The sequence below is a fragment of the Hyla sarda genome, chromosome 1 (genome assembly GCF_029499605.1).
Source record: "Hyla sarda isolate aHylSar1 chromosome 1, aHylSar1.hap1, whole genome shotgun sequence".
NCBI classification, from domain to species: Eukaryota; Metazoa; Chordata; class Amphibia; order Anura; family Hylidae; genus Hyla; species Hyla sarda.
Window position 1 is genome coordinate 57140567 of NC_079189.1, and position 24600 is coordinate 57165166.

A 24600-nucleotide genomic window follows, 5' to 3' on the forward strand; every position below is an offset into this window, starting at 1 on the left:
TGATATCTGTGCCTATAGGTGTTGTATTTGCAATCCTTTTGATACAGATATACTGTAGTTTTTGTGCATTACACAGAAAGACATACGAATCTGGGTAGTCCCCATAGTGAGTGATCGGATGTGCTGGATGCTGCCTCTGCATTCGCTATTATAGGATCACTTATGGGACACTTCATTGTTATGGGGCACAATAGAACAGTATAATGGTGAGCAATGTGGTTAGCTAATGAAAGAAAGTTTTTCTATAAGAAAAAATGCATTAATCTTATTTTCTACTGCTTCTTCCTTTTCTTTCTTTTTGTGATAATTTCCTTACCTTTTTATCTTCTTATTTCTCCCAAGTTTCAAATGGAAGGATGTTTATCCTCGTGTTTCCGCTGCGGTGTTAGCTGGTTTTCTGTGTAAACATCTTTTCATCAGTAAAGCACATAATTGTGTGAAGAACATCAGTAATCCCGGGGGTTCTGCTTGACGGGCAGTGTATACAGATACAATCTCCTATGTACGTCACCTATCTAGGGAGATGCAGATACAAATATTGACAAGGTGTTGATTGCTATCCCACCTTTTTCTGTTTTGAATTTCTTTCTCTTGCAGAATATGATTTGTTAAAATTGTTTTATTCTTTTTAAATATTTTTGCTTTTAATTTAGTTTTAGTGGTTTATTGGGTCTCAGAGTTGACAACAGGTTTGAACGTATACAGGTGGAGTTGAACAATTTTCATACATTTTTTTTGCATCAAAATGTCTAGTATAATTGATAAATTATTCAATTAAATCTTATTCTGGGTTTAAGAGTCCAGTGGGTGGTCCTAAACAGTGCCTGACAGCTATCTTTTGTAGGAACACTAATACAGAGAAGGCTGTCAATCACTGATTTGGACCACCCACTAGACTCCCAGAATGAGCAAGGTGTCAAATGACTGAATTACAAGTTATACTGAAAATTTCCTAACAAACTATATATCAATCCGCTCAGCTCCCCCTGCTCTATAACATGATGCCTGGACATAAGATTGTATTTTTAATGTTAAAGCCATTGATGGAGCAGTCAGCCTATTGTACATTTTGCAGTGGAGCTCGATGTGAACACTCCTGCTGCTGTGCTATATAGCCGCATGCTAATTCCTTGCTTAGGTTGCTGTTCAGTCATGAGATTTATATGGCTGCATGACCACTTTAGCTTTGTATTTGTCCATTATATGCCCAGAAACCATTATAACATCCAGATGTATATTATCTGCTTTGTCAGTGATGTGTTACATAGATTACAGCCAGAGGAGCTGCCGGCTGCATTTACTCTACGCTTCTATACTATTAAACCCAGTACACAGCGTGCTATTTGTACTGGAAATGGATCTTCTACAGAGAAGCCATGGGGGAACGTCGTAACAATGGCATCAATTACAGCCAATGAAGTTTTAATTGCTGTCATCAAAACACTATTGTATTTTATAGAGGATTGTGCTTGCTCTAAAGCCTGTTTTCACACAGTGCTGTGGCATCTATAGAAGTCCCTTAATATTGTTCTGTTAGAACTATCAGAATCATTTAAAATTGTCCCAGAAGTGCCACCCTGTCAGAAGATACTAGTGTGTCGCTGACATAATTTTAGGCCCTTGTGCTAAATGGCAGCCTGTAGTCTGCTGATGGATGGATGGGCTGGTGGCAGGAATTTCACATGGACATTATAGGGGTGGGAGTTCCCCTGAGGGAGGACTCTTTGTTAACCAGAAGAGTCATGAGTGGCTCCTTTTCTGGAGGACTTGATGTGGCCATGCATTACTGTGTGGCTTCTCGCTGCTTCCCCAGCTTGGCCTACTTCAACAACATTGGGCAGCTTTCTTTAGAAGAAGTATTGTCTAACTCAGTGTTTCCCAACCCAGTCCTCAAGGCACACAAACAGTCCAGGATTTTAATTTTTCCCTCTTCTATTCCAATGGAGTAACTGAAAAAACCCGGAATGTTGGTGTGCCTTGAAGACTGGGTTGGGAAACACTGGTCTAACCAAGAAAGTTTTGGCCACTGCAGGAACAAATTGGGTATAACCTAGCGGCCTTTTCGATGAATGGCCATGTTTGTCCCTTGGGCAGCTTGAGTTTGCCAGAGTGGGTGAAACTCTGATTTCTCTCTATATCCATGTGCCCCAGGCCATAATTAAAACCGTTTTCTTCATGAGACTTCCTTACCTTTTAATCACTGACTTACAGTTTCCATGTAGATTGACTCAAACTTTTCAAAAACAGCTAAAACGGAAATGGGCAGTAAAGTTATTACTAAAATATTTTTGTTTCGCTGTCATTATGCACATAGAGTAACACTTAAAAGGTAATTCCACTTTTTTTCCCCTTCTGCTCTGAGCCCATGGTGCCACATTATAATACTGTGTAATATGCTTCTATTACTTCTGTGCACAGCTTTGTCCAGTTTTTATGCTCAGCTTCCCTGCTTCCGACAGAATAACCGATGGAGCTCTTTTTACTGGCGAACAAGTCCTTAGTAGTCTGCTGACGAGCTCCCCCCCCCCCCCTACAAAATGTATGCTGCTACATCTAGTAAATAGAAGAGGCCACACCGTTCACCCAACACTGTGGCACCTCCAGTCAGCTGATTGGTGGGGGCTTTAGGAATCAGACTCCCTCCAATCTGACATTAAAGGGTACTCCGGTGGAAAACTATTTTATTTTTTATTTTTTAAATAAACTGATGCCAGAAAGTTAAACAGATACTTCTATTAAAACATCTTTAGCATACAGCTGCTAAAAAGTACTGGACAGGTACAGAGGAAATTCTATTCTTTTTGAATTTCTTTTTTGTGTTGTCCACAGTGCTCTCTGCTGACACCTCTGTCAGTGTCAGGAACTGACCAGAGCAGCATAGGTTTGCTATGGGGCTTTTCTCCTGCTCTGGACAGTTTCTGATATGGGTATCGGGTGTCAGCAGAGAGCACTGTGGACAAGACAAAAAACAAATTATAAAAGAAAATAATTTCCTCTGTAGCAGACAGTCGCTAATAAGTACTGGAAGGGTAAAGCTTTTTTAACAGAAGTAATTTTACTTTTCGTTTTAACTTTTCTGGCATCAGTTAATTAAAAAAAAAAAGTTTTCCATTGGAGTTCCCCTTTAATGGTTTATCCTAAAGATTGTCCTGAAAATTGGTATACCGTAAACTCCCAATATAGGTGTGTGGATTAACCATTCTGAAAGCAGACTATACTAAAGGCTTGTGTGCAGCCCATAACCATGGAACATATTAGGGATCGACCGATTATCGATATGGCCGATATTATCGGCCGATAATCACGATTTTGGGCATTATCGGTATCGGCAAGTACCTCGCCGATAAGCCGATAATGCCCCGCACTGCGACCGCCCCCCCCCCCCCCCAACCCGCACCGCGACCGCACCCCTGACCCACCGCACCGCGTCGCACCACCCACCGTAGTGCTGGGCGGTATACCGGTATGGATTTTTGCCTATACCGGTCGGGCCCCTCCCCCACCCTCAGAGTCAATAAAAAATTTTTTACTTACCAATAATGGGGGTGGTCCGGGCCATCCATCCTTCCTGTAGTGTCCGGCAGCATTCCGGGTGGAGGGTGAACCGGTCCGGGCTGTCCTTCTCCGGGGTTCATCTTCTCCACTCCGGGCAGGCTCCGGCCTAGTACGCTGCATAGACGCTGCTACGCCGTGACGTCAGGTGCGCTGCTGCGCACGAGTGTCACTGCGCAGCGGCGTCTATGCAGCATACTAGGCTGGAGCCTGCCCGGAGTGGAGAAGATGACCCCCGGAGAAGGACAGCCCGGACCGGTTCACCCTCCACCCGGAATGCTGCCGGACACTACAGGAAGGAAGGATGGCCCGGACCACCCTGACAGGTAGGGGGAGAGAAGCGGGTGGTGGCGGCGGCAGCCTATGGCACCGCAAAAGCCACTGCAGTGCATTGATTTAAAGCGCCCGCTTTAAATCAATGATCTGCAGCGGTGTCGCGGGGGGATAAATAGCCGATAACTTATACCGGAATATCGGTATAAGTTATCGGTTATCGGCCCTAACCTCCACCAATTATCGGTATCTGCCCTTTAAAAAACGATATCAGTCGATCCCTAGAACATATAAGTCTGCATGAGGGCTGTAGACACCTAACATTTTTTTTTTTTGTCACTGAGATACATGTAAGTAAATAATAGCGAGAGAATGGAGGAAAGAAATAACATTTTAAGATGGGAATTAGTCACAGGCAAGGCCATAACAAAAAAAAAAGATTTTATGGGGGAGATTTATCAAAACCTGTGCAGAGGAAAAGTTGCCCATAGCAACCAATCAGATCGCTTTCATTTTTAACAAGGCCTCTGCAAAACGAAAGAAGGGATCTGATTGGTTGCTATGGGCAACTAGGCACTTTTTCCTCTGCACAGGTTTTGATAAATCTCCCCCTATATTTATAAAATGATATATTTTAGTGACTTATTGAATTAATTGTATCGTACATACATTCTGTTTTTTTGTGTAGCATTTCCAACCCTGTGGCTTTTTTCAAGCTATGGCGAAAAAATCATGATAGGAGTTGTAATTTTACAATAGCTGGAAAGTGACTGGTTTGAAAACATTGCAATAATTGGTCAATGCTACTCGCTCTCGTGTATAAATGTAAGAATCTTTCTTGTCTCTTCCCTTGCAGGTGAACAGAGAGAAGGAGGATGGCTAAAAGTCGCGCACACAGGATTTGCAAATTAAAAAATAGTTGATATTTTTTTTTCTTCCCCCTTCAATGCCAAAGAGAAATCAGTAGGAATAGAAATAATTGGTTGTATGTGGTTGTGAACGCAACTGACGGAAACATGTCAAAGAAAAACCGAGCCAAAGGGGACAAGTGTGAAGTGGAAATGGAGGCGTTTCAGACCGCCAATGAGGAACTGCGGACAAAGCTCACGCAAATCCAAATAGAATATCAGCAGGAAAAACACAAGGTACAGTAGACCGGCCATGATACTATTGTATTCCCTGCCTATGGATATCTTCATGTTTGGCTGTTATTTTAGGAACTGTACATGTCATTCTAAAAAATTTGTACAGATTGTGACTATATTTCTATCAATATAGAGAACTATAAGTGGGACAAAAAGCTGGTGTTGTCCAAAGCAGTTGGTCTGACTGCTGGGACCCTATGTTAGCCCCTGCCCAGCAGGTGACTGCTGCCCTTGATGCGTGGAGCGAGAGTCAGCACTCGCCGACAATGCATCTCTGTGGGCGAGCCAAAGTGCTGTACTCATGTTTCTCCGGCTCTCCCATAGAGATACATGGAGGGGTGTGTGTTGACCACCGCTATGTGTGGTGATCAGCACAACTCCGTACATCAGCCCCTTTAAAGGGGTACTCCGCTGCACAGCGTTTGGAACAAAATGTTCCGAATGCTTGGAGCCGGCGCCGGGAGCTCATCATGTCATGATTTCACGCACCGCCCCCTCAATGCAAGTCTATGGGAGGGGGCGTGACGCCGTCACGCCCCCTCCTATAGACTTGCTTTGAGTGGGAGGGGCGTGACAGCATGAGGGGGCGTGGTTATGACGTAACGAGCTCCCGACGCCGGCTCTAACCAGTTGGAACATTGTGTTCCAACGCTGAACAGCGGAGTACCCCTTTAAGGATGAGATATAAAAAGCTATGCCAACTTCTATCTGTGTTTTGTATGTGTACTTGCTCACATAGACTTATGCAGTTATTTTTCTGTCAGTAAATTATTAACGAAAGAAGAAGACGACTGTAGGAAATTGGATAACTGAATCTATTTCAGGAAGAGAAGATAAATACATGAACATTTTCCTTTGGGTTATTTGGGAAAAGTTGAAAGCAAGCGTCTGGCGTTTTCCTTCCTCTAATAAATGTTAGGAGTGAGGAGACAGGCAGCAGTGTGCCACAGGCTCCATTCTACTTGTAGTCAGGATTTCTGAGAAGAGAATTAACTCCTTAAAGGAAAGTATTACAAATTCAGGAACTAGTGATCTATATTTGGAGTAGGGCTGGGCGGTATATCAGTTCATACCGAATACCGATTTTTTTTTTCCCCCCTCACGATATGAATTTTGCCCATACCGAAATACCGGTTGGGCCCCTCCCCCCCGCGAATTAGTGAATTATCCGCTGCAGCGCGCTGTCCCCACATCGGGGAACTAATCATATTTGACCCCCGAGCGCTATTCTACTCTTCCCCCCCCCCCCATATGAATTATCAGCTGCGCTGTGCCCACATATATTCCCACATCATGTCACCCGCGTGCGCTCCTCTGCTCATACGATTTGCAGGCCGCTGGTGCTAGAAATCTGTACTACAAGTAACGGTGCAAAAATAAACAAAACAAGCTTTAACTTACCTTCTGACGTGGTCCCTCTTCATGGTCCCTCCGCTGAGGTCCTGGGGATGGGAATGTCACAGAGCTGTCAGCCTATCACCGGCCACAGTGATGTCCCGCCTCGGCCGCTGATAGGCTGAGCCCACTGTCATGTAATGAGCATACAGGACAGCGCGCTCAGCCTATTACCGGCCGCAGCGATGTCCCGCCCCGGCTGATGATAGGCTGGCGGCTCTGTGACTTTCCCGTCCCAAGGAAACTGCAAGAGGACCACAGCGCAGGACAGTGAAGACGGTAGCAGAGCAACGGGGATGCGTAGGCAGGTTAGTTAAAGTTTATTTTCTTTATTTTTGCAGCCTGGGAAACGTAATTTGTAGTACAGATTTCTAGCACTGTGGCCCGCAACTCATAGGAGGATGAGCAGAGGAGCGCACGCGGGTGACATGATGCGGGGACAGATGTGGGGACAGTGCAGCTGATAATTAATTGTGAGGGGGTGTTGGGAGAGAAGCGGCGCCCAGGTCACATGGGCAGGGGGAATACCGCCATCACTTAAAAAAATACCGTGATACACGTTTTTGCTCATACCGCCCAGCCCTAATTTGGAGCATTTGCTAGCTACTAGATAACATTATGAAGATGACTACCTCCGCCCCTACTCACTGGTACACTCCTAGACAGGTAAACGTCTAGTGCTGGGGACTGGTCACCATCTTCCACTCTCTTGGGTCTGACCTTATTTTTCTCCTTTTATATGTATTACAGGGTATAGCAACCAATATGGCTGCCCCTACTGGGGTTATCATACATTTTCTTTGAGTTCTGAATAGCAAATATACTAAATTAGACCAGGGCTTTACATGATATATTGCATGAAATGTGATGTGATCTGTCACAGGTGATATGCTATCCATCAGCCCATATTTTTATGAAAATAACAATATAGAGTGTATCTGTCATTTGTTAAGCTTTATGTAATGTAGATATTTGTAATATACATTGGTTAAAAAATGTGTACATGTTTGGGTGAAAAAATGCTGTCCCTGCAGCTCCTGCCTGTGTGTCTCTATGCAGAGACAAAATACAGGAAGTACGGGTGGGACCCCCACCAACACTTCCTGTATTTTGTCTCTGCATAAAGACACACAGGCAGGAGCTGCAGGGACAGCATTTTTTAACCCAAAAATATACTTTTAAAAATTTTTAACCAATGTATATTATAACCGTACATATAATGGTATTATCTACATTATATTAAAAGTTTTTGCAAATGACAGGTACATTCTAATGTGTTTTTTTCCCCCCTTACTCTAGGCTTTTACAGCACATGCCACGTAGAAACAACAACCATTGTGTTCCTAGTAAGGCATTATAATCCAAACGAATAGCCCACACTGTGAGCGCTCCAATAAACTCTCTAAAGCACACTGGGGTTGTACACATATTGTAGGGCAATAGAATGCTAGCAGCACACCAAATAAGCTTCACATGGCAAGTGAGTATACATAGAATACAGTACAGGACTCACCATTTCCTTGGAAATATTCTTCCGATTTTATTGCATCGTTTCTTATTGCACAAAAGTTCGTCTCACAGGACAGAATTAAGCAGCATAACAGCAGCAGAAAATTCCAGCATTTTCAGGGATTTCACCAGTCATGGCACAAGGTTTCAGGGGCCGATCCCCTTATTCATGCGCATTGACTGCTGGGAACACGGACATCTAAGGAAGAGTACCACAGCTGCAATTAATTAGATAACCTTACAAAAGTTTTTTTTTTTTAAAAGCACAAATAACTTCATTATAAATTCAGCATAATGGATCAAACAAAAATACATTAAAACTGCAATCTTCATTCATACTTTTCGGCATTAAGTATCGTAATCCAAAATGTTTCTCTCTGGAGCAAGCTTTTTCTATTAAGATTTTCATTAGTGTGAATAGTGACCTGTTCTAAAATTTGCCATCTAAGATCTGATATTTGGCCTTGTTCCTTAAAATGTCGTGCAACAGTAGTTTCACTATATTTTGTGGAGATAATTTCTGATGTATCTTGTTCACTTTTAAGAGCTTTCCTTATTGCTGCCTTGTGTTCGTTAATGCATATTTTTATATCTCTAGATGTTTGACCTATATAATCTCTACCACAAGGGCATTTTAAGATATATAACATTGTTGGAATTACAAGTATGAAAACCCTCAATGTGAATTTTATGACCTTTAGTGGGATGATGAACCACATCACCTTTAATAATGTTATTACGATTAGTATACGATAAACAGGGAAATGTACCCTGCTTCCGGGCCAATAAAAATGTTTGTCTTTCTTTTTGATGGCAATATCCCTTTTAATTAATGTATCACCCAACAACTTCCCTTTATGTACATACATAGGCAAATTAGAAAACAATATTCCATACTTGCAGCACATGCACATTCAGTTAATTTCCTGTGCTTGGCCATCAGCAATGGCCTATGCTTTCAGAATGGGGATCGGGAGATCAGTATTCTTCCAATAAGTATGGTCCCTAGATGTGGGATCCTCACCAGTCAAACATTGAAATAACTATGAGTTCTACCTCAATAAACTGTATTTCTTGTGTATTCATAGGTGACAAAGCTTCGAGAAAAGCTCCAAGATGCAAAGCAGGAAAGGGAGCAGGAACAGCACCGACATACTGTATACGTGTCTGAACTGAAAGCCAAGCTACACGAGGAGAAGATGAAGGAGCTTCAGTCCGTCAGGGAGGTCATGATACGCCAGCATGAACTTGATGTAGCCCGTGTGGTCAAAATTAAAGACAGTGAAATTCAGCGTTTACAGTCCACAGTTAATGTTTTACGGGACGGAGCGCCGGACAAAGTAAAAACGGCTTTATTGAATGAAACCAGGGAGGAAGCCAAGAGAGCATTTGATAGCGAACGTATAAAATTACAGCAGGAGATACTAGAACTGAAAGCCGGCAAAAAACAACTGGAAGAAACGTTAAACAATGTCATGCAGGCGGATAAAACAAAAGCGTCAGATCTGCGGATAGCTTATCAGACGCATCAGGATGAAATTACCCGGATAAAGCGCGAATCTGAACGGGATATCCGCAGGCTGGTGAGTTGTGTAGAACTTAACAGACAAATTTGTTCTTTCCCATGTCTGTCACTGGTTTGGGCTCTTCAGTCGCTGTATTGTAAAAATCCATTACCAGTGCGGGTTGGTTTGGAGTAGGTAAACGAGCAGTAAGATCATTGAACATGGAAGGTTATTAGTAAACACTCACTATTTATTTAAAAGTTTTATTTCAGTTCAATGTTATCTAGATGCAGCTCTGTACATTTTATCATGGCTGTACTCTGCTTACTGCAATCCAGTCCCATTCAAGTGACTAGGACTGAGCTAAATTAGTACTACCTTATTGGTGGTAGTGCCAGAAGTCAAGATGCTGCTGGTCTATATTAAGGATAGACAATAAATATAAAAGGATACTCCAGCATTGAACAACTCATTCTTCTATCCACCTGAAAGGAAATAAATGTCTGATAGCAGGGGGTCCGACCTCTGAGAACCCTTGCAATCTCCGGGACAGGGCCCTGAATCTCTCAACTGCATGGAGAGCAGGTTCAGCATCCTCTATGGGAGCGCTGGAGATACCAAAGTACAGCGCTCATGTATCTCTGGCGCTTTCATAGAGAATGCATTTCGACCCAGCACTCTATGAGTGTGAACTCATTCTGGAGATCGCCAGGGGTACAAAGGTTGGACCCGCCGCCCCCCCCCCCCCCCCCCCCCCGCAACCGGACCCATATCCCCTATCCTGTGGAAAGGGATACGTTTTTTAATGCTGGAGTACCACTTTAAAATCTGATGTTAGAAAACTGTTATGTGTTTCGAGTCTTAAATCTTTTACTTAAAGCTTATTAAAGGGGTATTCCAAGAAAAAACTTTTTTTTATATATCAACTGGCTCCAGAAAGTTAAACAGATTTGTAAATTACGTCTATTAAAATAATCTTAACCCTACCAATAATTATGAGCTGCTGAAGTTGAGTTGTTCTTTTCTATCTGGCAACAGTGCTCTCTGCTGACATCTCTGCTTGTCTCGGGAACTGTAGAAGAGGTTTGCTATGGGGCTTTGTTTCTACTCTGGACAGTTCCACGTGTCATCAGTGAACACTTAGCTAGAAAAGAACAACTCAACTTCAGCAGCTCATAAGTTCTGAAAGGATTAAGATTTTTTTAATGGAAGTAATTTACAAATCTGTTTAACTTTCTGGAGCCAGTTGATATAAAAAAAAAGTTTTTCCTGGAATACCCCTTTAACTGTAGTTGTTTTTTTTTTTTTTTTTAGCGTTGAAACCAGATTTAAAAAAAGAAAGAAATGCTGACTTCTATTTGGGTGATGCTGGATTTTTATCCACATTACAATCTTATATGACTGGTTTCATGTTGCAATAATATGACTAAGGCCTCACACACACTGCTGTCAGGCTCTGCTAGGTGCAGCTCTGCCGGTAGTTCCCTCAAGTTTAGCGGTATAAAACACGGTGCAAGCACTTTTTTTTTTATTTATTTTTTTAATGGGGAATGGGGGCCGTCAGGACCCGACAGTAGCTGTTTGCATCCAACCTGTTTCAGGGTCCGTTTGGCTCAAGAAAAAGAAAGAGCCGATCCGTCCCTTAACGGGTTGGATGCAAACGGCCTTACTCATGGACCCCCTGCTATTTTGCTGAACAAGATTTTGGACCACCCTAGGGTGATCTGCGTTGAGCTCACAGAGGAGTAATCCAGGTGTTGCTGTCGAAATACAGACACAAAGTGGAGTGTTTATCACCAGTCTCTTTCCTCCTTACTTATCGACTCGGCTTATTAATTTTTCTTCATTCTGCAGTTTTATAATTTTGAGAATTGTGTCGCTGGAAAAACCATCTGGTATTCTCTATATTACACATGGCAACTAGAAAATTACAGTCTGAAGCTGTTGGTACTGATTCAGTCCCTTACATCTGTTGTTTTCAGTGTATGAGCTGCAGAAAACAGTCATTTTATAATAAAACTGCTTATTCAGAAGAATTCTAAAGTAAGAATTCTCCAGCGCCCTTATGTACAGATCAGCATTGTAAGTCTTATCTAAAATATCATGTACATTTATAGATGATCTCGGGTATTGGACTATTGCAAGGAACACACATCACATAAAACCAAGTATATCTAGCGATTGTCTGAGCTAGTGATTGTGTGTCTGTATACAAGATTGTGAAGTATACAAGTGAGTGAGTATAAAAGTTAGGGGATTTAAAATGAAGAGACTTTAAATTCAGGAAGTTTAAATTGAAATATTATATATTTTTTTTTCTGTTAATTTTTGCTATCCCCAAATCTAGTATGACCTCCATGTTGGAAAAGGCAGTCCAGTGTGCATCTTGCACAATGTATGCAGTTTGAGGGTGCATATTGTTGTGTGAGATGTTTGCGAGTTGTTTATTTGGAAACCCAGATCTGGAGGAGCAACTGGCAACACTGAGATGCATTGACAACCCGGAGAGGAGTCTCCTGCTCACTGAGCACATACTCTCTGGGGTAGAGATGGGGGAGGATAGTGGGACGGAGGTGCAGGACAGTCAGGCAGTTAGCTGGGTTACAGTTAGAAAACTGAGTAGAGGGGAAAAAGGTTAGGGAGGCTAGTCCTGAACTGGCATACCCCAACAAGTTTGCCCGGTTGGCAGATGAGGAGAATGTCATTTCAGAGCTAGCGGTACTGCAGCAGGACTCTGCCTCTGACCCCCAGGGGGGTGTCTGCTCCAGTAAGGAGGGAGGGAGGAGTGCAGGGCAGGCCAGACCGGTACTGGTAGTGGGGGACTCAATTAGGGGGACAGACAGGGCAATCTGTCACAAAGACCGGGATCGCCGAACAGTGTGTTGTCTTCCTGGCATCGAGTTCGGCACATCGCGGATCGGGTTGACAGGTTGCTGGGTGGGGCTGGAGAAGACCCAGCAGTCATGGTACATATTGGCACCAATGACAAAGTAAGAGGTAGGTGGAGTGTCCTTAAAAATCATTTCAGGGACTTAGGCCACAAGCTTAAGGCAAGGACCTCTAAGGTAGTATTTTCTGAAATATTACCTGAATCACGAGCCACACCAGAGAGGCAGCGGGAGATTAGGGAGGTAAACAAGTGGCTCAGAAACTGGTGTAGGAAGGAGGGGTTTGGGTTCATGGAGAACTGGGCCGACTTCGCTGTCGGTTACCGGCTCTACCGTAGGGAGGGTGCAGCTGTCCTTGGGGAGAAGATGGCTAGAAGGGTGGAGGAGTGTTTAAACTAGGGACAGGGGGGGGGAGGGAACCTACAACATAGAGGGGGAAGATAGTGTAGATAGAGGGGAGGGGGACTTATTAATATACCCAGGGGTGGAGGGAGGGGTTAGAATAATAGGGATAGGCATCATAGGAAAAAAAAACATACACCATTGAAGTGCATGTTGACTAATGCCAGAAGTCTGTCCAATAAAACTGACAAACTGGAGTTGAAAATTTCTGAGGAGGATTATGACATAGTCGGTATAACAGACTTGGTTGGACGATAGCTGTGACTGGGCAGTCAACATACAGGGTTATAGTCTATTCAGGAAGGGTCGGACAAAACGGAAAGGGGGAGGAGTCTGTCTTTATGTAAAGTCCAATTTGAAGGCCACACTGCTGGAGGATATTTGGGAGGGAAACGATAACGTGGAGTCATTATGGGTAGAAATATATGGAGATAAAAACAAAAAAATTCTGATAGGGGGTTTGCTATAAGCCACCAAACATAATGGAAGAGCCAGAAGATGAATTATTGAGGCAAATAAACAAGGCATCAAATCAAAATGATGTGATAATAATGGGGGACTTTAACTATCCTGATATAAACTGGGAGACTATAGCTAAAGACAATGATCTGCCCCAAATGGTGCAGGGCCCTACCAGAGGGGATGCCCTACTAGACTTAATATTAACCAACGTACCTGACAGAGTAATTAATATGCAAGTAGATGGACACCTAGGAAATAGTGATCATAATATAATACATTATAACTTGTTCTTCAATAAGGGAATCTCTCGAAGGGGCCACAAAAACAATGAACTTTAGGAAGGCAAAGTTCGATCAACTCAGAGAAGCCCTTAACAATATAAAATGGGATAATGGGAGACTAAATGGGAGACTTTTAAAAATATCTTAAATTTTCACTGTAAGATGTATATACCTTATGGGAATAAAGGGGTCAGAAATAAAAGAAAACCAATATGGATGAATAAAAATGTTAAGGGGGCAATAAATGACAAAAATAAAGCATTTAAATTACTAAAACAGGACGGCAGTGAAGAAGAATTAAAAAGCTATAGAGAAAAATGTAAAATATGTAAAAAACTAATAAAATCCTCAAAAATAGAGACAGACAGACTCATTGCCAAAGAGAGTAAAACTAACCCCAAGATGTTCTTTAACTATATAAATAACAAAAAGGTCAAAAATGAAAGTGTTGGCCCTTTAAAAAATGATGAGGAAGAAATTATAAACGGGGATCAGTAAAAAGCAAATAAATTAAACATATTCTTCTCCACTGTATTCACTGAGGAAAATGAAATGCCAGGTGAAATACAGTATGATTAGGTAAACTCCCCAGTACAGGACACCTGTCTAACCCAGGAAGAAGTACAGTGCCACCTACAAAAAATCAAAATGGATAAATCACCAGGTCCAGATGGCATTCACCCCCGTGTTCGAAAGGAATTTAGTAATGTAATAGACAGACCGCAGACCCCCTGGATCAGACGAAGCACTGCTTTGTCAGTGCGAAAGCAGCTGTTCATCCATGTTTGTGAGCTCCCGGCGTCCCGCGCCTTGATGCACATGCACCGCACCACAACCGAAGAATTAAAGTCACCACTTGATGTCATCCCTACGCTGTGAGTGCTCCTTCTGTTTTTCTTCTTTTTTGCATGGCATGAACTGTCTTTCTCTATAAGAGGTTGAGCACGGGAACATACACTCAGTGGGTCCGTACTTATGTCCTGCTGTAGTTGGATTAGTGAAGCTGATACACCTGTGTCGTGAGCTGCAGTTACCGATCCCTGTTTCTCTCAGCCTGTCCAAAAAGCAAATATATTAAACATATTCTTCTCCACTGTATTCACTGAGGAAAATGAAATGCCAGGTGAAATACAGTATGATAAGGTAAACTCCCCAGTACAGGTCACCTGTCTAACCCAGGAAGAAGTACAGTGCCGCCTACAAAAAATTAAAATAGACAAATCACCAGGTCCAGATGGCATTCACCCCCGTGTTCTAAAGGAATTAAGTAATGTAATAGACCCCTGTTTTTAATATTCAGGGACTCTATAGTGACAGGGACGGTTCCCCAGGACTGGCGCATGGCAAATGTGGTGCCAATATTTAAGAAGGGGTCAAAAGGTGACCCTGGGAATTTATAGACCTGTTAGTTTAACCTCGGTTGTATGTAAATTGTTTGAGGGTTTCCTAAGAGATGCTATTTTGGAATATCTTGATAAAAATAAATGTATGACCCCGTGTCAGCATGGCTTTATGAGGGATTGGTCCTGTCAAACTAACCTGATCAGCTTTTATGAGGAGGTGAGCTCCAGACTGGACCAGGGGCAATCGCTGGATGTCGTATATCTGGATTTTTCCATAGCATTTGTTACGGTGCCACATAAAGGTTGGTGCATAAAATGAGAAGGTTTGGGCTGGGGGAGAATGTGTGCAAGTGGGTAAGTAACTGGCTCAATAATAGGAAACTGAGGGTGGTTATTAATGATACTTATTCTGATTGGGTGACTGTTACTAGTGGGGTACCACAGGGGTCAGTCTTGGGTCCTGTTCTATTTAATATATTCATTAATGACCTTTCAGAGGGGTTGAATTGTAAAGCAGCAATCTTTGCAGATGACACTAAACTCTGTAAAGCGGTAAACACTATAGAGGCAGTGCACTGTTACAAATGGATCTGGATAGGTTGGAGGTTTGGGCTGGGAAGTGGCAGATGAGGTTCAACATTGATAAATGTAAGGTAATGTACATGGGGAGGAAAAATCCGGGCTGGGATTATGTATTAAATGGGAAAACACTTGGGACGACTGACATGGAAAAGGACTTAGGAGTCTTAGTTAACAGTAAATTTAGCTGTAGTGACCAGTGTCAGGCAGCTGCTGCCAAGGCTAATAAAATCATGGGGTGAATCAATAGGGGCATAGATGCCCACGACAAGGAAATAATTCTACCGCTCTACAAATCACTAGTCAGACCACACATAGAATACTGTGTACAGTACTGGGCACCAGTGTACAAGAAAGATATAGTGGAGCTTGAGAGGGTTCAATGACGGGCAACCAGAGTAATACGGGGAATGGGAGGACTACAGTACCCAGAAAGATTATCAGAATTAGGGTTATTTAGTTTAGAAAAAAGAAGGCTTAGGGGAGACCTAATAACTATGTATAAATATATCAGGGGACCGTACAGAGATCTCTCCCATGATCTATTTATACCCAGGACTGTATCGATGACAAGGGGGCATCCTCTACGTCTAGAGGAAAGAAGGTTTCTACACCAGCACAGATGGGGGTTCTTTACTGTAAGAGCAGTGAGACTGTGGAATTCTCTCCCGGAGGAGATGGTCATGGTGAACTCTGTAATAGAGTTCAAAAAGGGTCTGGATGCATTTTTGGAGAGTAATAACATTACTGGTTATGGATACTAGATTTATAGGGACAGAAGGTTGATCCAGGGATTTATTCTGACTGTCATATTTGGAGTCGGGAAGGAATTTTTACCTCTAGTATGAGGGTTTTTGCCTTCCTCTGGATCAACTCAATAGGGACTTATTAGGGTTATAGGTTGAACTTGATGGACTCTGGTCTTTTTTCAACCTTATGAACTATGTTACTATGTTACTTTTGTTTGACTTTTTTTTTATTTTTTTTTACCAGAAATATTTTTTCCCCCCCAAAAAATAGTGTGTATGAGTATAGCCAATTTTTCTTTGGCATTTTATCCCCTGCATTTTTTTTCTTTACAAGCCATGTGATTCTTTCGTCATGGCACTCAAGGATTTCTATTGAAGAATTAGTGGAAAAACTTCAAAAAAGTGTTTTTTCAACACCCATAGAAGTCTATTGGAGGACAAATGCCACAATGTCTTCATAAAAACGCCATACCCACACCATGCTGTGATTTTGAAAAGCTGCTATTAACCCTAAAAACACCACTTAAATGGGCACCGTCAGATTCAAAAACTTTTTATATGTTGTACATCCTGGCAAAACATTAACCTTTCTAATATACTTCATAAGAAAATGTTTTCCTTTTTATAGAAAATATGGCTTATAAAATTATGGCTTTGTCCAAACTGAAGCACAGGCATGGACAAGGTCAAGTAAGTGAGGGTGGGCTAGCATTCCTCTTTGCTCTCTCCTGTCTGATATTACTCCTCTGTGCTCTCTCCTGTCTGATAGGACTCCTCTGTGCTCTCTCTCGTGTCTGATAGCACTCCTGTGCTCTCTCTCCTGTCTGATAGCACTCCTCTGTGCTCTCTCTCGTGTCTGATAGCACTCCTCTGTGCACTCTCTCGTGTCTGATAGCACTCCTCTGTGCTCTCTCTCCTGTCTGATAGCACTCCTCTGTGCTCTCTCTCCTGTCTGATAGCACTCCTCTGTGCTCTCTCTCCTGTCTGATAGCACTCCTCTGTGCTCTCTCCTGTCTGATAGTACTCCTCTGTGCTCTCTCATGTCTGATAGGACTCCTCTGTGCTCTCTCTCGTGTCTGATAGCACTTCTGTGGTCTCTTTTCTGTCTGATAGCACTCCTCTGTGCTCTCTCTCCTGTCTGATAGCACTCCTCTGTGCGCTCTCCCCTGTCTGATAGCACTCCTCTGTGCTCTCTCTCCTGTCTGATAGCACTCCTCTGTGCTCTCTCTCTATTTTCCTATCAGACAGGGGAGAGAGCACAGAGGAGTGCTATCCCACCATCTCTTACTGGACTTTGTCCATGCCTGTGCTTCAGCTTGAACCAAGCCATGATTTTATAAGCCATGATTTCTATAAAAAGGAAATAACATTTTCTTATGATATACGGTATATTAGAAAGGTTAATGTTTTGCCAGGATGAACAACATATAAAAAGTTTTTGAATTTCACAGTGCACATTTCAGATCCTGTGTCTTAACCTGTGCATAGACCTAAAAAAATATATGTACAGATCATTTGGAGTTCAAACATAATGTGCCCATATACATTAAATGAATATTGGACGTACCAGACTCTATTGGCATGACTGGTTCACCATTTATTCTCCTTTCCCCTCTGAGAACACTAGGTCAGGATTGGCTGAGCCAACAAGAATGTGTGTGGATGTTTGGGCCAAACTCTCATGTGGCCGATAGTTATCTAAAAGCCCACAAACACATTAGACTTGTGATGGTCGAACTCGCTGTTTTAACCATCTAATGTGAATGGGGGCCTCCCAACTCTCCCTTTACAGTGGATATTTGGGGATAGAATGATGGAGCATGTTAGATTTCAACTGCCCAATAATTTATTCTCGAGAGAAGAACAAATTAACCCTCCTCTCTTTATTCAAAACTCAGAAATCCTCAGCCGAGGTGTATGGTGAATATCGGCTAGATTGCTGGCAACTGAATAAATATTTGGCCACCAGCAATCTCCTATATGGCTACCTTTAAAGCGGTACTCTGGTGAATTTAACTTATTAGACTCTTATACCCTATCCACAAGAATTTCCGTGTTCTCCTGTACAGGACCCTGTCTACTTACCAGTTCTCGAAGTGCTCCGGCCCCAACCTAACTGGGCGAGTGCAAATGATGGCCCTCTCAGCCAATCACAGACTAAGGTGGGACATCACTTTGGCTGGTGATTGGCTGAGCACTTTGAGCATAGGTGAGTAGCCAGAGCACCGTAAAGGAAAACACAGGGGGTCCCAGCAGTCGGATCCCTGCGATCAGACACTTATTCCCTATTCTAATAAGTTTAGTTCCCCGAAGTACCCTTTAAACTCTGTAATATATTTCCCAATCTGATTAAAGGAAGATGTTACTAAGGTAAGCCATGTCTGGCAATAGTCTACACATAAGTATTGCATGTATATGGCCAGGAGTTTATCTCAAGCCTTAAAGAAGGTGTAGATTTGACATTTTTAGGTAAGGGTGCACCTTATCGGTCCCACGGTCTCTTTTAGACTGAGATAGAGAAATTGCATAAATGCATTCCTGGGACTTTGTGATCCAGAACTTGGAGGACACCCATCATTCGTGTTGTCTCTCTGCTTTCTGAGACTCTGGCCAGAGGACGTGTAATCTCTATAAATTGTGTTTTGTTATAAATCGTGTAGCGTTGTAGCTCCCGCCATTCGGAGGAGGGGATTGACACTTTGCACACTTTTTTAAGGATTGAACCTAGTACTGAGAATAAAGCACGAGAACAGATTCACAGATTGTCATTTGCAGAACTGAATGCATCCTACAGTGTTCTCCCGTCACAATGGCCGGTAGCCATGACAACTGCCTGTTTCTTTGGATACTATTCCATGAATCATGCAAAACTTTTAAGAAGCCGAAATTTTATTTCCTTGCACTCTATAGGGGTCTAGCTCCATTTTTGACTTCTACATGTGACCACTAATGTTCTTGTTTTTTTTTTCTGCACTTACTGATCTCGGCTCACATCGGCCTCCGTTTAAATAACCAGAGTATTTATTTTTTGTCTTTTAAAAAATCCAGTAAAATAATGGGCACCAGAAAGAAACCTAACGGACCCTATTAAAGTCAATTTGCGATGAAGGCCCTGAACATGTGAACCTAACCTTACTTTTACGTCTAGTACTCCATTCACATCTAAAGCCATCGTGTCTTCACTTTCTGAGCAGCTTCCTGCTGATTCATTGACTGAACTAGCCATAGAGCCTGTTCACACTGGGTAATTCGAGGCTAAGTAGCTAGCCACTAGCATTCAAGATTTCCCGGTAGCTCCTGGTGGCAGCTGCAATCATTACACACGCATGGCAGCCGCAGGCTCTTTCCGCCATGAGTATGACCGGCCTAAAAGTTGCGTTTGTTCTTATATAATCCAGTTGAATATAATCCTTTCCTGGTTTTGGCTTAAAAACTGCTATGTTCACATGAAGACGACGCTGGCAGAACACACCGGTGCTAGGACCACTCGGAAATGTGCCATCTTTGTAGACAGCAATGCATTTCCAATTGTATATGGTGCAGCAGAATCCCATTGAAAACAATGCTGCAAAAGAATTTCCAAGCAGAATTTGGTCAGAAATTCTGCCACGTGAACAAGGCTAGAGCGCCCTCAAGTGAAAGCATGTATTGAATCAGCTGCATGTGTTTTTGATGCAGTACTGCACTGTGTAAGAACAACCTGTAGAGGATAATGACAAGGATTTTTCTCATCAATTCCTCAGTGTACATAACCAAGGGTAATTTTACATGTGTGTAATTTGCTATAGATTTTCTGCATCTGATATTCCTACACATTGACTTGAATGGGCAGGAAAATAAACAGCCAAAAATCTGCAGCAAGATATGCAAGAGTGAAAATGTCTTTATGCAGTGTTCCCCCAACAAGTGGACCTCCAGCTATTTGACCACAGCATCTAAGGGGCTTAACTACAAGGATCTAATGTTTCTTTGCTTCTGTTAGTTGGAGCCGGAGCCCTGCTTTCATGCTACAGCCAAGCTCCTATGATATTCTGTACAGGAGTCCAGCAGTCTCATCCTTATGATCACAGACAATAAGGTTTTAGGCTTAGTGGTAAAATTAAAAACTTTAGGGTTTCAGGAATATTTTATAATACAGATAGTAAAAATGGAAAAATAGAAAAAGCATCACCAAAAATTCTTAAAAATGTTTTTACGTTATAAACTTTATTATTTATTATTGTTATTATTGTTATTATTATAACTTTTTTTTATATCAACTGGCTCCAGAAAGTTAAACAGATTTGTAAATAACGTCTATTACAAAATCTTAATCCTTCCAATAATTATCAGCTGCTGAAGTTGAGTTGTTCTTTTCTGTCTGGCAACAGTGCTCTCTGCTGACATCTCTGCTTGTCTCGGGAACTGCACAGAGTAGAAGAGGTTTGCTATGGGAATTTGCTTCTACTCTGGACAGTTCCCAAGACAGGTGTCATCAGAGAGCACAGACAGAAAAGAACAACTCAACTTCAGCAGCTCATAAGTACTGAAAGGATTAAGATTTTTTTAATAGAAGTAATTTACAAATCTGTTTAACTTTCTGGAAACAGTTGAACTATAAAAAAAAATATTTTTCCCCCTGGATAACCCCTTTTAAACGCCGTGTGTGAACATAGCCTCAGTCTACCTTGAGGCCACAAAATCAAGTTATATAAAACCACTTTAAGGAGAAAAGGAAAAGATGCTGAATAGGATAAACTTTTATGCTACCATAATATGGGGATATATTCTCTTCTTTTTTGGGGGGAGGATTCATGTAATACATTGTAACTTTTTTGCTTTCAGATGGATGAAATTAAAAGCAAGGAGCGGGTGATCCTGGCACTGGAGAAAGAGCTGGGTGTACAAGCCGGTCACACACAAAAACTGCTTCTGCAGATGGAAGCTCTGGATGAGCAATTGGTGCACGCCAAGGAAGCCGAGAAGTACCACAGCAGCCCCAAGAAAGAGCTCCCCACCGGTGTTACCGACATTTCGGAAATAATCAGTCATGCGGTAAAAGCAAAAGAGGTGAGTGATATTAACCCCATAAGGACATCGCCTTGTTTGCTACCTGGACAACATTATTTATTTTTTAATTTCAAAAGACTTAATTTTTTAACAGTTCTATTACATTTCTTTTTGCCCATATCGTGCACACTCACCATCACTAGTCTAACAGCGCTATCTGCTTTATTCCAGCGCAGCTGTATCTGTGTTTTTATTACTGTATGTGGGTCATGTGATCACATGTTTGACCCACAGAAAATCCTTGTTGTTACTGTATCAGACGAACTGGTCAGTCCTGGGTCAGCTGACTTTCTGTGATGACATATGATGTAGTGGATTCCTTCTAGCAGCTCCCAACCCAGTTCTATATGTATAATGCTGCTACCTTTATGGGATCAGTATATATAGTAGTTATACTATATCCAATTTCCAAGAAAAGAGTCAGCACTTGATTGCCTTAAAGCGTACCTGTCAGATCCAATAAAAAAATAATTTTTTTTAAAATATATCACTCAATACCTAATCCTGACCATGTACACCTAATTTTTATGTGTCTAGCGTCTTTATTTTTTTTATTACACTTTTAGTTTAGCTCACTAGTCTGAATTCCTCTCAAAGGGAGGGGGCGTGGCCTCACTGTGCAGGTCTCCGCCCCCCCCTCAGTATGCTGTCTGCTCACATCTCCCCTAGCATTAGCAAAACTACAACTCCCAGCTTCTACTCACTGACAGTAGCGGGACACAAGCTGACAGTGGGAGGATTTTTCCTCTAACTATGAGCCCTGGGCTCACAGCTGTCAATCAAGGAAGTGTGTCCATGACGCATGGACACAGCAGGACTAGTATGTGTCCATGCAGGCTGGGGGGCAGTTCTTTGACTGGCTTTTTCAGTATGAAATACTGAAAAATTTCTAATGAAAGCAATTGCAAAACCCATTGGTTATACATACTTTACAACATGTCAAAAGTTTTTGTATCTGACAGTGCCCATTTAAATGCTGTGCCCGATATCCACCAGCCTGCCAGGGCTGGAATGAACTAAAACGCCCTCTGAATGCAAGATACAGCGCAAGTCACGAGGTCCGGTCTAATTGCAGGCTTAAGTATTTATTGCACCAAAAAAACATGTTGTGTTTTTTGGTGCAATAAATACTTAAGCCTTTCAATTGGACCGGACCTCATGATTGGTGCTGTATCTTGCTTTCTAAAGACGTTGGAATAAAACTATATTTTACTTAGGAACGTTACTAGAATTTATGGGGTCACATAGTAAAAATAAGAATCGGAACCCCCTCCCCTCTTTCAGAGTGAGTTCTGCATTATGCAGGAAGGGGAAAGGTTTGTTATTGGCGTTGCAGGCGCCCATAGCAGTTGCATGGTCTGCCTATATGGATGCTATGCTAGTGGTTATACACATCCCCTAAGGCTATATTGACATGTTGCATTTCTTTTTCTTTTTGCTAAAAATAGGTTAAATTACCCCCAATTTCTCGAATCGCAGTAAGCAAATTTATACAATGCAGTATTCAAAATGTGAACACAGAACCAGCTCTTCAAATCTTCGGAAAAAAACACCTCAATTGTGATTATAGGCCAAATAATGTTCTCCTCCTGCGCATCAAAATCGCATGTTGCGGGAACCAACCCACTCATGAGTCTCAGCAGTTTAGGCTTCTGGTTGCAGAGTCTAGCCTGTAGAACAGGTTGGTCTGAATAGGTAAATTGCAATGATGAGACTCTGCCCTCTCTGCAAAGCCAAAGGATTCATGGGAAATGTAGGTAGCATGAGAGAATACCGTAATTTCTGTCCTGAAATAAAATGTGGGTGGCTGAAAACTTGTCACATTAGCTAAAAGAAGTAAACACAGGGCTTAATAATAATAATAATAACCTATAGCTTACTATATAAGCAAACAATAGATAAATGAAAATAAAGGATGTGTGTGTGTGTATATGTATGTGTATGTATATATATATATATATATATATATATATATATATATATATATATATATATATATATATGGCGTGCACAATTTTAGGATATGTATAATTTAAAAAAAGATGTATGGGGTGGAAAAGTATTCTGCCATTGTGTTTTTTGGAGCTTAGGTTATGATGCAAAATATGTATTAAGCCCTTGTGAGTAAATCCAGGATCTAAGGAAACACCTAATTGTAAAACCCCTTAATATCATTATACAATTATGTATTTTCTCAGATAATATAAATGATTACAATAATGTGTATCCTTGGATCCTGAATATACTTACAAGGGCCTGAATAGGATTCAGGTCAGTTTTTAGTGACAAGCCTAATATACTGCAATAGAGAAATATTGCAGTGCATTATAGAATTGAGTCATATAGCGGGACTAAGCAAAAAGTGTTAGGTAAAATTTATGGGTAAAGGTAAATTATGGGAAGACATCTACGCTACAAATATGTGCTGTGTGTTACAAATGTCCTTTGTGCTACAAATACTTAACTGTGAACTAGCCACAGTGGACTGTCTGAGCACTAGAATACCATGCCTGGCCCTGTCTCTGATAGGTGAACACCTGGAGACCTTCATTGGGTGCCCATTTGTCAGAAAAACACAGCGGCACCCTGCAATTGTATAATGGGAGTTCCAATGGAGCGATAGAGAGAGTCCTTTCTTTCTGTCATATGCATTTAGAATGCAATACTTTAATTAATGGTTTTGTAGAGGGGCCATGTTATACTGGTCGCATCTGCAATAAGACTTCCATTTCTAAGGATCCATTTTTAGCTTATGTTGAGTTGTATAAAGCATAAATCTGCAATACACAAAAATTAGTTTATAGTAAAATAGCAGTAATAAGTCTCTCTGCATGTACAAATGACCTCCATTAAGATATTATTTTATCCCATTCCAGGAACCACATGTTGATGACCGAGACCTGAGGAGATTCCAGTTAAAGATTGCTGAATTGTATGCTGTGATCAGGAAGCTAGAAGATAGAAATACACTGCTGTCAGATGAGCGGAATGAGCTGGTATGTGACCGCATCCGGCTTTTTTATTGGTAGGTGGGGAAGAGTTATCCCCTATCCAGAGAATAGGTACTATCTGATCTGTGGGTATCCCACCACTGTGTCAGTTGTCCCCAAAGTGCTCGACCACTGCTCCATTCATTCTCTAGGGGAGTACTTAAAGTTTACTATCTAGTGACATGTCAAAAGTTTTGATAATTCAGATTCTGAGTTTTCAGATACTTTTTTTTTCATGATACTTATCCTTTAACATTGCTGAGTGGTTAAAAATTGGCTGGGGTAGTGTAAAAAAATAAAATAAAATAAAAATGTACTTTCCCAGTCCCTTGCAGCTGCCACACCATCACCATCTGACCCCTGCTGTTCACGTCTTGCTTGTTCCTGTGATGTGTTGACCCTACAGGAAATGGCCCACTCAGCCAATGACTGACTATGGTAGAACATGGCTGCGCCTACTGATCGGATGAGACGTCAG

At 41.8% G+C, this 24600-nt stretch overlaps 1 protein-coding gene across 12 annotated transcripts in view; it reads left to right on the top strand.

Annotated features, from left to right (window-relative positions):
• Nucleotides 1-24600, top strand: part of JAKMIP1 (janus kinase and microtubule interacting protein 1) — a 167264-nt gene that overhangs the window by 58957 nt on the left and 83707 nt on the right. For all 12 annotated transcript variants that reach the window (XM_056555118.1, XM_056555111.1, XM_056555115.1 and 9 more), the window contains exons 2-5: nucleotides 4682-4970; nucleotides 8963-9457; nucleotides 20908-21132; nucleotides 24009-24128. In XM_056555118.1, the coding sequence (XP_056411093.1) occupies nucleotides 4842-4970; nucleotides 8963-9457; nucleotides 20908-21132; nucleotides 24009-24128 (969 nt within the window). In that variant the 5' untranslated portion in view covers nucleotides 4682-4841. The remainder of the gene's footprint in view (nucleotides 1-4681; nucleotides 4971-8962; nucleotides 9458-20907; nucleotides 21133-24008; nucleotides 24129-24600) is intronic.